At 35.5% G+C, this 14003-nt stretch overlaps 1 protein-coding gene across 2 annotated transcripts; it reads right to left on the bottom strand.

Moving 5' to 3' along the window:
* Positions 1–245: 245 nt before the first annotated feature.
* On the bottom strand, positions 246–13973 carry LOC120327204 (fibulin-7-like). 2 transcript variants are annotated; one of them, XM_039393654.2, is made up of 8 exons: positions 13818–13973; positions 7686–7851; positions 4037–4210; positions 3806–3931; positions 3303–3452; positions 2480–2582; positions 1893–2030; positions 246–1807 (listed from the first exon to the last, which is right to left on the bottom strand). In XM_039393654.2, the coding sequence occupies exons 1-8, from the start codon at positions 13908–13910 to the stop codon at positions 1579–1581; spliced, it is 1179 nt and encodes a 392-aa protein (XP_039249588.2). In that variant the 5' UTR covers positions 13911–13973; the 3' UTR covers positions 246–1578. The 2 variants fall into 2 exon arrangements, with proteins under 2 accessions (XP_039249588.2, XP_039249589.2); XM_039393655.2 differs by lacking the exon at positions 246–1807 and adding an exon at positions 2272–2348 and having other exon boundaries at positions 1910–2030.
* Between the last annotated feature and the right edge of the window lie 30 nt (positions 13974–14003).

The following is a 14003-nucleotide window of genomic DNA, read 5'->3' as shown; positions in this document are numbered from 1 at the left end:
ATTGCATCTAATCTCCATCGCCGCAACACACAAAGAAAAATATTATTTGAGCAAAAAATACGTCATGGATATTGGCACAATATCAAAATTTGGTGCGGATTTTGCTGCACTCCTCGTTCCCGCAGCGCGATTCATGTGACTTCTGATTGGTTCAGTTTCTTCCACTCTTTTTATTAGCCAACCTGTAGCCCTGGCTTTCCTTAATATTATGTTGACTCGTGCTAAAATATACATTAGAATTTGCCAATATTTTTTTTATTTTTCGTCGCAGTTTATCGGGTTACTTTAGAAACAAGCAAAAGAATAAAAAAAGAAAGAAATGCAACAATAATTTGATGGAACACTGGATAAATAAAATTCAGACACAAAAACGTAAGTCCTGAAGTCCATGATCTGACTACCAAGTGCACGAATATTTCATAATATTAAATATATATTTATTCAAAGACTCACAAAATACACCGTATACTGATGGTTTAAAATGGATCGTTGTTAGTAAAGATGTATGATACAAACGAAGGTAGAAGATTGCAAGATTTTTAGGCTTCTACGATATATGTTCAAAATTGTAAGTACTCTTTCTTATTTTAGTTTAATTTAGTGTGGATATGCACAGGTCTTCACTCTGTGGTGCCGATAGTAGTGCGTAATGCAGGGTTGTTCAAAGCAAGGTCACCAGCCCTTGCCTAAAATTGAAACAATACTGATAAAAGCCACTCCCTGGTATGCTTTTATTTTTTGAAAGAGACATCAGTAAATAGATGTCAGCGCGAGACTTGAAGCGTTCCAAGTTGTCAGGAATAGAAATCGATAAGAGCTGAAAGTACCGGCAAAATTTCAGCATAGGAATAGCGTTGACGATTGGGGACCTCATCTCAGATGATAGAAGAATATCTATCTGATCATAGTAGCAATTTGCCAGAAAACTTCCAATTTCAAAATTGTTTTAGAACTTGGAATTGGTAGAAATAAAAATAATGAAAAGCAAACTTGAATAATATATACTGAAAACATCTCGTGAAGACGATAAAATTAGGATAAGCATAAATTGTTAGAAATGAAATCGGAAATATCGACATTTTTCTCAAGATTAATATTCATTTTTGAACATATTTCGTTCGAGTTGTAAATAGCATTTATATGGGAAGCACACCCAGCATTTGCACATTACATTGAATATAACCTAACCCATTTAAAACGGTCATATGCATTTCATTTTGCACCCAGTTTCTCGATTCATCAGAACACAGCCAATCCCATCTTCTATCACGAAATTAAATAATTCAAATGACCACTTGGTATTTCCCTACCATATTTTTACGTACATATGGATGAAAAGTCAGCCTGCTCGAGCCACTGAAAAGTATTGTTGGGCTGAGGGCGAGGCTATCCCACATTCATCGATATCTATAAACAATGCCAATATTTGATACATGGTAGTATCTTGGTTGTTTCAGCAAATTTTAAGCGATTAGCTGTAGTGTCAATAGCTCTTCTCCACCAAATGAGCAATAAATAAAACAGGACTCTCAATCTCAAGCATGGATCAGCAGGAGCTTAGGTAAGCAGTTGTAAGGTTTAGAATGCGTATTCAGAAACGTAGATTGTAACTCTACCTACGTGGGCTGCAATAAGCTTTCCATTTCTTTGATGTTCTTTTGCTTGAAAATCAACTTGCAGCTTCTTGGGCCCTATCGGCTTTTGGTAAAGAACTAACCATCCGGTTCTTCTATCCACTCTTCGCGATGTGAAATAAAAACTGTCTTTGCCTGGAGCGACTGCAAATCTTGTTATACTTCTGTCGATGCTGTTTCAATAAAACATACAGTAAATTTGGGATTCATCCAAATGCAGCGCTGGTAATTTAATTGCAACTCTAATTATCATCTTACCCACTTTCCGTTGTTAATCGGAAAATTTTGCTTGGTATTCGTATATTCGAGGTCGTTGCCATGTGAAAATATGTAATACTGTAGGGTAGTCCGTGGCAAATGTTATCTTCTGGTTTGCAAGGCATCTTCTGGCAGAGTCTGAGTGGGGAAGAAAACAGTTATTGTTATCTGTTGCAAACAACCTTTGTTTTTATATATAATTCAAATGCAATTTTGTTTATAAATCGTATACGTTGGGTTGATTTTGGACATGGCGAGTAGATTTAACGTGGCTGAGGAAAACAACACTGTAAGTTTCTATTTAAGTCTTGAGTCTATTACACTCAGGTGAAGAGAATGGGATAAGGAGATAAGACGACTTAATAATAATATGACGTACGGTTGTGTCTCGTTCGGTTAACACCACAGATCAAGATGCAACCAGGTCATCGTTCCAATTGTGGACGATTGAGGGAGCTGTAAGTGTAAACGACCAACCGTTACATAGTCATAAACTACCCTGTGATGCGCGAGGAGTGTCCTATCGTTTATAATAATCTCAAGCAAGGTCATATGGAATCAATAAAAGATGTAAATTGGAGTGTTACCGTGCCCCTGTTTTTATGTAGTGTCGAGGACAATCCGTAGAAATGCATTGATATCCTCCACCCGTGTTTAAACATTCTGTGGGTGAACTGCAATTGTTAGTATCTGAAAAATATGTTCATCAGTTTAATGAGAGCCTCAAGAACACCTTGATTGTTCCGTATAAATTAATTTATACTTTAAGAATCGTACTGTGAGAACTTGATTTGATATCAGGTGATCATGCTGTGTGTTTTAGATTTTTAGCTCGGTAGTATTATTATTTTACAGTTGGAGCTATACGTCACTGATCGTAAAATTTTTAATTATGTAAGATATTTTATCGTGAAACTATGTCATGTAACAAAAAATAGCAACAGGCAAGACAAATCTTTATATTGTCGAATCAGTTTACAATAACCGTTGAACCTACAAGTTGAGGTGATAGCTCAATGACTGTACCCAATAGCTGAAACGTCTTTTCGCGTCTGATCTTTCGTCTGCAGAACACGCATTACTACAGCCACAGACCCTTATCGATGACATGTTTATACGGGGCTTTATTATGGGTCAGGGAAATAAAACAAAACGCTTATGCGTTAATAGGCTGACATGAAACTCGACTCCATCTATCAAATACTTGTGGAATTGAGGTTTACAATCAGACAATTGATGTATATTTAACACAACCTAAATATAAGTTTAAATTACACAGTTACAGAAAAGCGTTAAAACTAAAGTAAGATCAAAAAGCTGCATTAGCACTACAAAGTGATCAGGGGTAATACACCTCAAACGTCTGATATAAATGACATTTTTGATTCGCCATTCAAGTAAATCACTCACGTTCTGATGCGCATTCATCGATATCTCTGCATCCTTGAATTTTATCAACGTTATAACCAGACGGACAAATACATTGATACGATCCAGGTAGATTTCTACATTCATTTAAACATTTCCCACCATTTCTGAAGTTGGCACATTCGTCCACATCTATTGTTTTGAAAATTAAAATAATTCTGGTTACTTGCAGATTACCGTCCGAGTACGTTTTTGTGATTTTTCCGTGAGCGAATATTTATTAGAATATTTTTAAAACTTGTCTATTTTCTAATTTATATCAACAGAAAGAGATTTCTGATTCAACCCATCTTATATCACGAAAACACAGCAGTAGATGTTTCCATGTTGAATAAAGATGGTAATCGACCGAAGATATTTTCGAAATATAAAGTGTATATATCAGCTGATTCTTGAATTTTCAATTGACTTGATGAAAGTAGTTGTATCTTGTACCTTTACGATAATGAGGTTCGTTTCTTTAAGAATAGATACTACTAACTAACCTATACAAGTAGTTTGATCCTTGGATAATTGAAATCCAACAGGGCAAGTACACACGTGCATTTCTCCATCTACATTGTCACAATCTGATTTTCTACGTTCGCCAGTCATAGAAAGAGGGGTGGCATCTGTAATTCAGTGTACGCTAAGATGTTATTCAACTTTTTTTTGTTTTTTTACCGTTCCATATAAATGTCTCTGAAAACAACTTTATAAATAATAATAACAAGTACCAGAGCAAACAGGCTTTCTTCCACTCCAAGTCCCGTTTTCTAAGCAAACGACTTCTTCATTTCCTTTCATTTCGTAGCCTGGACCACAAACATAATAAGCAAGATCTCCTTGTGATCGCCTTTTACCTCCCAACACTCGTCCATGTATGGGAGCTGTCAGCGAAGGACATATTGCTGAAAGGGAAAAAATTGATATATAATCGATAGCACATTCCTCCCGTCAGTATACATATAGTAGGGCGGGGGAAGATAGACACACGGGGTTAGATGGACACTTTTTTTCAAATTGACCTATTGGCGACATCTTATGGGGCTTGGTTCTGCAAATGCCATTGCTGAGTTCGTTGCTAAGGAGGGAATTCGTTCTAGCCATTTCGGTTCAGCGCTTGGCGTAGTTTGTCAGTTGTGTAGCTTTCCACGTGGCTTGTGATTTTTGAAGGGTGAAAAAAGGGCATTTAGTAAGGACACGTTTTTCTTGGAGGCACGATATGCTCATTTTCAGCGAAGGAACTCTGAATCGCGCGTTTGTTGGTAAGTTTATACTTACTGACAATGATTTAGGACTAACTGAGCGACTTGTGCCATCTAGCAGCTAACTATATCTTTCAGCATTTGATCATGTAAAAATGGGGGGGTTATGAGGGGGTAATAAATTTCTTGCGTTTTTCGGGCTTATATTTACTTTGACCGTTCAAACCCGTTCTTTGTGAATAAGATACCAGAAAGTCTTCTTTTTAATTTTGTTATTGCTTTTACCTGTCAAAACACTTCTTGGATAATCTCAATATTCTTATGAAATTATGGGGGGTGGCCATCTTACCCTTATGTACTATCATGTTTTTCCAGATGCAAGTTTTGGATGCACGGGAAACAGAAAATCCTAAAGAATGTTGAGAAAATACCAAAGAATATCAAACAGAGGCAAATAACAAATAGAGACTACGATGTACCATCTCATGAGGTTAACACCACGACAGAGGTAGAAAGTGTCACAAGTGAACCATGCTGCTCTGTGCTCTCTAACGATATTTTCAAGTAGAACTTCACCAGGAGTTCAGTTAGTTTCTGATAAAGTCAGTGATTCTTTGAGGCAAGAAAATAGCAGAGACCTGATAGCACCAGTTTATGATTTGAATATATTTGCCTCTTCATGTAGCCACTCAGAGAGCCAAGAGGCAAAGAAAGCCATCCAGGCAGGAATTAGAGTGTTAACAAGTGAGAAATATGTAGCCGAACTGTCAGCACTCGCAGAAACAACGCCACCTAGCTCGTTCAGGAAAACTACAGCACTCGCAGAAACGATGTCATCTAGCTCGTCTAAGAAAGTTACAGCTCCCAGGAAGAAAAAAGAAAATAAACTAAGAATGAGCCACATGAAAGATATTGTTACAGTAACCTCTGTGCTGTCTGCAACGGCAATTTTTTTGACGACGAAGAGGACGAGGGATGGATTCAGTGCCAGAAATGCCAAAAGTGGCTTCACGATATTTGTGCCGGGATTTATGGAAAACACATTGTGTCCTTCCAATGTGATGACTGCTCTGCTTGAAGCTTTTTTGTACAAATATTTTCATTCGAATGTAAAATTCCATGACGATAGCTTTCATGCTATCCCAGATGTTCTTTTGGTGTTGTGATTAAGATTTGTGTGAAAGTATGATCAAATAAAATTTGGCTGCTTTACTAGGTGGTGTTTTATCATACTTTCGTGAACAATTATATGGGTTCACAACTTCAAAAATTTAAGGGGTAAGATGAACATAGGGGGAATTTTCGAATGCCCCAAAAAATTTTCCAAATACATTGCTTATTTTGATATTCTGATAAGAAACAGAACGCAATACTAGTATTTTGATGCGATTTTATCACATGTCCGTCATATCCGACCATATGTCTAACTTCCCCGAATTTTTTTTTCGTTTAAAAACGTTTCTGCTGTTGCGATGGTTGGAGACCGGCGGACGCCGCCGAGTGGCTAAAGAGTTTAGCCCCTTATGTTTGTACTTGCAAAGTTTTAGGAATATTTGAAGAAAGGTTTTCGAAATATAGATAATTTTCAATAAGGGGGGCCATCATCCCCCGCCCTACTATATAACATTTTGCTAACATTGCAAACAAATGGAACGATGTCAACCTTCGACTTAGACTTTTTTGGCCTCCAGTTTTCACAAATAAACAGGGGTTAAAATGACATAGGGGGCCTTTGTGTAATGTATAATTACTATAATATCAACCCTTGAATTCGTTATGATGTTACCGCATTAGGTCACAAAAGTGTGGAGAAATGGAACGTTTTGTAAGAAATGAGAAAATATTTCTCAAGTTTCTCAAAGAATGAATATTGTCAATTCAAAAGGTCCGAAACTCGACTTGAACATTACGAACACCGCCTTAAATTGAAGAGAGATTATTATTTTCGCTCATCGCCGCTAAGTATATGTGGCATCGACAGCCAAATCCACCACAGCGACGAGAGATCTCCCACGCGATGACGTTCCTACGTCGTTTACGATCGGTAATCTTGTTACTGAATCACAACAATGTTTAATTTTGGTTGTTGAGAGCGATATTTGAATTTTGGAAACCTATAAGGTCGATGTTGCATATTGATTAAGGCAAGAATAAACATCCGGTATGACTGACTATGCTGACATGTTTTCCTTTTTCATCGATATATATATATATATATGGAATGAGAAATCAATAGTGCCATTTTTGAAGGGCAACACCTGGCATTCCCGGGACCACAACTTTTTCACGGGGTATCAATGCAAATTAGGATACAATTCGGAAACCGTTAGCTCCGTATCGATGGTTTCTCAAGAATATTGTTGGCGCAAGATGAAACCTTTATCGGATGTTTAATCGGTTTTCGCCTTTCAATGAACCGAAACTTCATCCATAGATTTGATACTTGAACTATTTATTGAACACCGCAGGAAATTAGAACTTTTAGGGTTCTGTGTTAGACACAGCGCAAAGACAACTTCAATTTTTATTTTGCAATATTTGTGATTTTATTGCAATCGACAGCAGAATAGGATTCACAACTCCGAAAAATTGGTAGTTCCAAGAAATAATTTGAAACAGAATGAATGATGCATTTCGGTTTTAATATTTTCATCATTACTAGAAAGTTTTTTGATGGTATGGTTTTGTGACAAATATTTTTAAACGGTCTATCATTTTACCAAAGTAAATCAAAACAAGCGTGAGTGACATAAATCAAAATCGATAACTTGGAAAAGTAACTTTGAATGGTAATTTTTTATTTACGAGTATTCGCCCCATATTTGGAAAAATCAAGATTGTTCCTGAACCTCTTCAAGAACTACTTCAGAGTTTCTCGACACTTGTCGAGCCAATTGGCGTGTGTTTGGCAATGTATCGATGTTTAACACCTTATCTGTTTTGGAAATACCAAATTAAGCTAGATTTTAAGATTATGCTTCAGACATGTCTACAAACTAAGACGAGACAATTTTTTAAAACTACAGCAATAGATGTTTGGGACGACAATATTGGTTAAGTGTGCTTGATTTTTCGTTTCTTTCTTGCAAGAATTCGGTATCTGTTTTCTCTATATTCTTCATGTCTAGAAATGATATTTTTGAAATATTGATAATATAATTTCACAAAACATAATTACCGTCTGCACTGTGTTCAATTTCTTTTCTTGTTTTATCAGCAATTTTCTCCAATGCGTTGACTCTTCTTCGCATCCCTTCGAATCCAGATAACATTCTTTGTTGCTGTTTTTCAAGTAAGGATTCCATAGCTTTGATTGTATGTTGCAATTTTTGTACTGTGGAAAGCTGAAAAAGAATTTCAAATGTCTGTTATCTTCCAAAATGTATTGATCTGAAAGTTGACAAATCAAGTTATTTGATAACAGAAATGGCATTTTAGTATGATTATTTCGTCTTACTGGTCAATTAAAAATTTCATGTCCGAAGTTTCGACGGTTTCATGATTAAATATTATTACGTTCAAGTTTTTTGTCACGAGCTCATGATTCCTCTTTGGTTTGCCATTGTCAAAATCCAGAGCCCGAAAAAGCACGGAGGTTTGTGACGAGCAATATTTGTTTGTACATAAATTCGGCAAAGAAATTAAAACCATGAGAGTTAGTGATATTCGGATGGGATTCAGCAGCCGCACTAAAGGGAGAAACGATTTTATCATAATTGAACTATTCTTGTACTCAGTGGGTTTTAGATAAGGGTACCTATTTATTGTGCAACATTTTTGAATACAGAATAAGGAATGCTCCGCGTTGGCTAAACTAGGCCGCGTTGGCATTGTAGATTAGACATCTCCCGAAATAAGGTTCACTGAGGCAAAATTGGAAATTTCTTTTATGACCAATTGTCTCAGATTCTCTAACGGTCATATATTACTTCAAATAGAAAATGGCTGCACGAAAATTCGATGTCAAAAGGTTATATGTCTTGTATTTTATCTTATCTACATGGATACAAAAACTTGTTTTGAAATATTTGAAGAATTTGCACGCGGCAACAAACATTTCAGACATGTGGCAGATTAGCATTTTACATATATCGGAAACCCAAAACTGACTACTACATTGCTACGACTAGGCTTTTTTTATTGATTAAAAACAGTGACGGATTAACCCGTTTTACTCAACAACAACAAGAAAAAAGCTGCCAACGCCTATTTGGCAGAAAATTAACAAATTCATATATACGTATGTTCTGGAGGAAGAATATGCTAATTGCAGGAGTGGCAACAGTGTGTTACAGGTGACCAAATTAGGTGAAAAATTGCGTGATAAGTTTTTTTGCGGGCACGGTAGACATCAATCACTTTCTCAAAAGAGTAAATAACATCACAAATTCGTTTGGCGGTCACCAGTCATGGAGCGTTGTTTTTGCTCGGTATCAGAAGTGACGCGTTTATAGGTAAGTTTACGATGTTAATGACCTAGAGTCAGCAAAAATACACGAAAGAATGTGAAAAACAACCGCGACATGATTGAAATACATCGTCGAAGCACGATAGATTGGAAACCGCGACCGTGCCGAAAATGCTCGTTTCACGTCAGTTGTTTCGACATGAATATTAGATAACTTGATTGTGGTTTGTAGATAAGTTTTTTACAGTCACGACAATATAGAGAAAGCTTCTGTTAATATTCTAATGAACGTAAATGATCATGGGGCAAACAAGAGAGCTATGCTCAAATATATGGACACGTTACGCTGAAATTCACTGTGGTACGGTGACTTACCAGCAGGCTTGATTACGGAACCTGGTCGCTGATCACGTGATCAATATGCATTTGCGGAATCGCCACGTGGTGGCAAATTCTCATGACGTCATAGCTCAAAATAAAAGAATCATAGAAATATTTGAAATTATTAAAAGTAATAGCCTTCTGGAGAAAAATTTCATCTGTAACTACTGAAAATTTCAAAGCAATTGGTCCAGTTATCAAAAAGAAAAGCGATTTTTTTAAAACGTGCCAAAGAACATAATACTGAAACGATCGTTATGTCCACTGACGTGTCCAATAACATCGTTGATTGCTGAACACCAACGCAAATTCATAAAATCGAAATTACATTGAATGCCGTTGGTTTTCAAACATAGTAGTCCAACAATAACTCACGCATTAGTGAGACGCAACAATTTAGTTCAGCTCGACTAATCTATATCAGCTGAGCTATACCGTTCCTTACCGATTGCTAATGCGCCGCTATGAATATAGCCATGTTGATATACTCATACTGTATGTACAATAATCAATGTTGTATTGTGGCGTCATAAAAATTCTGACGAATAAGAAAATACTCTTGCGTCCGCTCGAAGTAGCGTCAAAAACAGTCGTTCAAAAAGTGAAAATATTACCGATATAAGCAACATACGTCACAGACACCACTACGCATACCACAAACGTACCTTGAATACTATCTCACGACAGAATTATTTTTTATCAATGTTGTTGCGCACCGACACGCCACCATTGAAGTCCTCAATATGTTAATGTTAAAGTATGAATAAAGCAGTTCTTGACAAGTTGGAGGAAATTTCCACGCCGTGAACGAAACGTGGCCGTGGTCATGAGTATAGTTTTCTCCGCCGATCTATGATTGTGGTTGGCATGTAGGCCTAGTGTTTTAAAATTAATTAGCATTTTTTATTTGTGAAAAACTTGTCATGTAACTATACTTTAATTGTTTATTTTATGTAATAACAGTAAACACAGATTTCTCTATAAAAAGAATACCACAATAGCAGTATGGCACGTAGTTTGGTCATTATTAACATTATTAACACGCTTGAGCAGATTATCCATGTACATATGCACGGAGTAAAAAAGTCAAACACAATGATAAGTCTACATTTTAATTTGTGAATTGTTAAACGAATCTATATGAAAAACTAGATAGTCTTCTAAAGAAAATAGATTCACATTGAATGACATACTGACGACACAAGTTTACAAAATCAAAATTTCGTAATATTGCGATCGGAACTGTTTATTCATCTCCGCCGTAGTCTCCTTCATTGCGAATCGAAAAATCGCCTGTTGTTTTGTGTTCTTTGATGAAAAAGGTCAGAATATTTTATAGTTTCCGTACAAAACTATGTAGACAATGGATAACTTCCTGCCGAGCAGACAATAATTCGATTATGCATTGTTTTTATATTCTAACAACATTGATGGAATTCGCAGAATTCAGAAACTATGGCCGCTAAAAGAAATAAAAATTTGAAGTAGCCAAAAATGTTATTCATGATAGGGACAAAAATAATCTGAAGAATATTTGAGATGTTTAGTCGATACCGCGCTTGGTCGAGGTAACACTTAACACTCACTTCATTTCTATCAACGGACTCGCCTCATTGGCCCCGAAATAATAAATTATGAACTTACAATGATCACCATTCAAAGATGATAAAAATAGACCAGCGTTAATAGATCGGTATTTACATTATTTTGAGTCATTTTTAAATGCGTATGAACAAAAATTTGTTAAGGCTATTTCGTGATATGCCCTCTGTGATTTTATAAATGCAAATGCATAATTTTTACAATAAATGGATTTTTTCGCTCTCGCATTTTATATTGTTTTCGTAGTGAAGATCAGTAATATTTGTACCATGATATGGTGATGACTCTGGAAAACATCAAATTTCTTATGAATCTAGTGCAAAAATTTTTTTTTTTTTGCGAAATGGATCAAATCTTTTCATTAATTTCAACCAAAAACACGTTTGTCAGTTTTATAGAAATACAAGGATAATGGGTTGTTTATATCTGCTATAGAAAAAAGGGGATCGCATTACATAATGCACAAATGGCTTCTAATAAGCACTGATTTGAATACAATTAAACCTAGAAAATGATTTGTTTCACATGATAATGTTCATGGAGATCACATTTCATTTTTTTACTAGGATTTGCACTACCAAGAACATCTATTTACGGAATACAAGTTCTAATATAGCTTTTATAAAGTGTTTTATTTTGAATTATTAGTCCCGTTGACTATGCTAGAAAGAAATGCGGGCCTCGATGTCCATCAACTCTGTAAAAACCATTATATTTAACTAAACCTACTGGTGAAAAAATGAATGCTACAATTAACATGTTCTTTGTGACCTATATGCTAGCTCGTCACGGAATGTAATATTGAAAATTTATTTGCTCTCGTGTTACACATGTCTTGTGGTATAGACCTATCAGACCTTTTTTTTAACGAAAATGATTTTATAGTTATCAATCCGAGATGGATAATCGGTGTCTTGTTCAATGAATTGATGTATTTAGTCATTTATGTGGCCAAAAGAATTTTCCGAGTTATACGGTAATTGTGGTCGCATCTTTCAGTATTTATTGTCAATGCTACCAGCTCGGGAATGAGATAAACCGGACATCCTAAATTAAGTTAGGAATATATACATATCAAAATTATCAATGGGTTCTTTGTGTAAACTTGTCATTGAGGATAAAATTAAATTAAATGTGTGGAATTTGGGTTTGTAGTATGTTTCAGACCTCTGTTTATCTGGTTTGGGGCAAGTTAGTTCCTGGCAAAATTCATGTTGGTTTGAACTAAATTCAAATGTAAAGGGTATTATGAGCAGTCAAGTATGGTTCGAGATATTACTCTCGTTACGCATTACTCAGTCTGATCGGCGCCTCAAATGAGTGTTAATGATTTAAAAATTTGTGAGAGAAAACAATCTTCATTGTCACAAGCACGTATCCTTTGCCAAATCCATCAAATACAGTAAGTGTTTTGTTACGACCAGAAGTGTTGAAGCGTGAATGCTAAAACAACAATATCATTGTCGATGTCTAAACCTGCTGTAACTAAAGATAGAAACGCAATATGAATTTGTAAATTTGTTAAAATTAATTCGATACAATTTTAAATGGAGTGTCTTTAATGCGGAATGACTTATGGCTCCAAAAGTTTTTCTGAACAATGCAGTGATTCAGAGAATATACCATTGGTGAATAGGATTTTCATATTGTCAAAGCTACGAACGAAATTTTGGAAATGAATTGATAATCACGTAATTTACAATAAAATGCGCATTTTTGGTAAATATCGCCAAAGCAAAGTTTCGGGTAATTGGTGTATTATTTTATCATAATATCAGTAATGACAAAAGTATAATTTATTTTTATTTATTATAAAGGCGGTATTATTGCACGACCTGAAATTTACTTGGGTTTCAAGCAGGCGAGTCACTTGTACAACAAAGAACATTTTTGACAAGTATGAATCCTTTTGTGCATGAGAATATTTGTGTTCTTGAAATACGAGTCTGAGTATACAATACCCCGTTAAATGGGATAAAAAAAAATGCGTTGGAAGGATATATCAACATAAATTCAGTTATGGCAAAATTCAACCACTCAACTCGACAAGCACTGTATTTTGTCAAAGAAATAGCATAATACATATATATACCGAGTACAGAGAATATATATATCGGAACGAAAGATATAATATAGCAGTGACCCCATAAATTCCATCAGTCTAGGCGCCTGCTTTTAATATTTTAAGCTTCCATAAATCGCTAGTTCATTGCCGGAATGTTAACTGGCTAAGACGCGGAAATTGAGAATAATCCTATTTCCCTCAAATCCATGGCATGAAATGATTGGATTATCTTGAAAATAAATATAATTTTCAACAAAATTGTCCGAAACGGGGATTTAACAAAAGAATAATACCAAGACAAGGTCACTGCTAAATACCATAAAGGTCAAAATTACTCGAAATACTCTGAATTTTCACAAACAATCAGTATTTGGAATAGAATATTGGATTTTGTTTACGTTGCATTAATTTAATACGCTTAAACTTAGGTTATAATAAAAGTTTAAAATGACATGTCTTTCAAAACAAAGCATTTTCGTGGATCTATGACACGCGTTATTTGACCCCGTGAAACCATAAGCAATGTGCCATCTTTCGTCACTGCTTGTATTTTCTAAGCAAAAGTCGCTGGTATCATTGATATCCATGTTGCCATAAATACTCTTGACAATCGAAGTTTAATACAATAGAATCTGAGATTTTGGGTTCATTAACCTTCATCAATCAAGTGAAGTACAAAAGTTAGGTGATAGTAATTGTATCACATATTTGTAATTTGGCGAGGTTTTTCGTAGAGCCCCTTACGAATAACCCACATTTATAGAATAACTGTTAGCAATAACAATACAATTTTGCGTTGAATAACTGCATATTTGACGTTCATACGAATATTAAAAATGGAACAGATAACTCACATCATCATTCATAGGTGCTCCACACACAATTGTAAGAATTCCAAGTAAAGTCCAATATCCGTGAGGTCGCAAGTGTAATCGATAACGAAACATTGTAAATGTCACCCGGACAGTCAAAGCATGATTAAAGTAAAGTAGGTTTGAAACTTAATTAAACCGTCTGTAGTTGAAACAGTACAAAATTTG

This window comes from Styela clava, chromosome 4 (assembly GCF_964204865.1).
Source record: "Styela clava chromosome 4, kaStyClav1.hap1.2, whole genome shotgun sequence".
NCBI classification, from domain to species: domain Eukaryota; kingdom Metazoa; phylum Chordata; class Ascidiacea; order Stolidobranchia; family Styelidae; genus Styela; species Styela clava.
This window is presented reverse-complemented; position numbering and strand designations above follow the sequence as displayed.

Bases quoted from the DNA above. Each gene is read 5' to 3' on its own strand.
- LOC120327204 (XM_039393654.2), bottom strand. From the start codon at position 13,910: ATGTTTCGTTATCGATTACACTTGCGACCTCACGGATATTGGACTTTA. The intron at 3,932-4,036 runs GTACTTGTTATT...ACTGAATTACAG, and splicing joins AAGAAAGCCTGTTTGCTCTG to ATGCCACCCCTCTTTCTATG. The intron at 2,583-3,302 runs GTGAGTGATTTA...CATATTTTTCAG, and splicing joins CGATGAATGCGCATCAGAAC to ATACTAACAATTGCAGTTCA.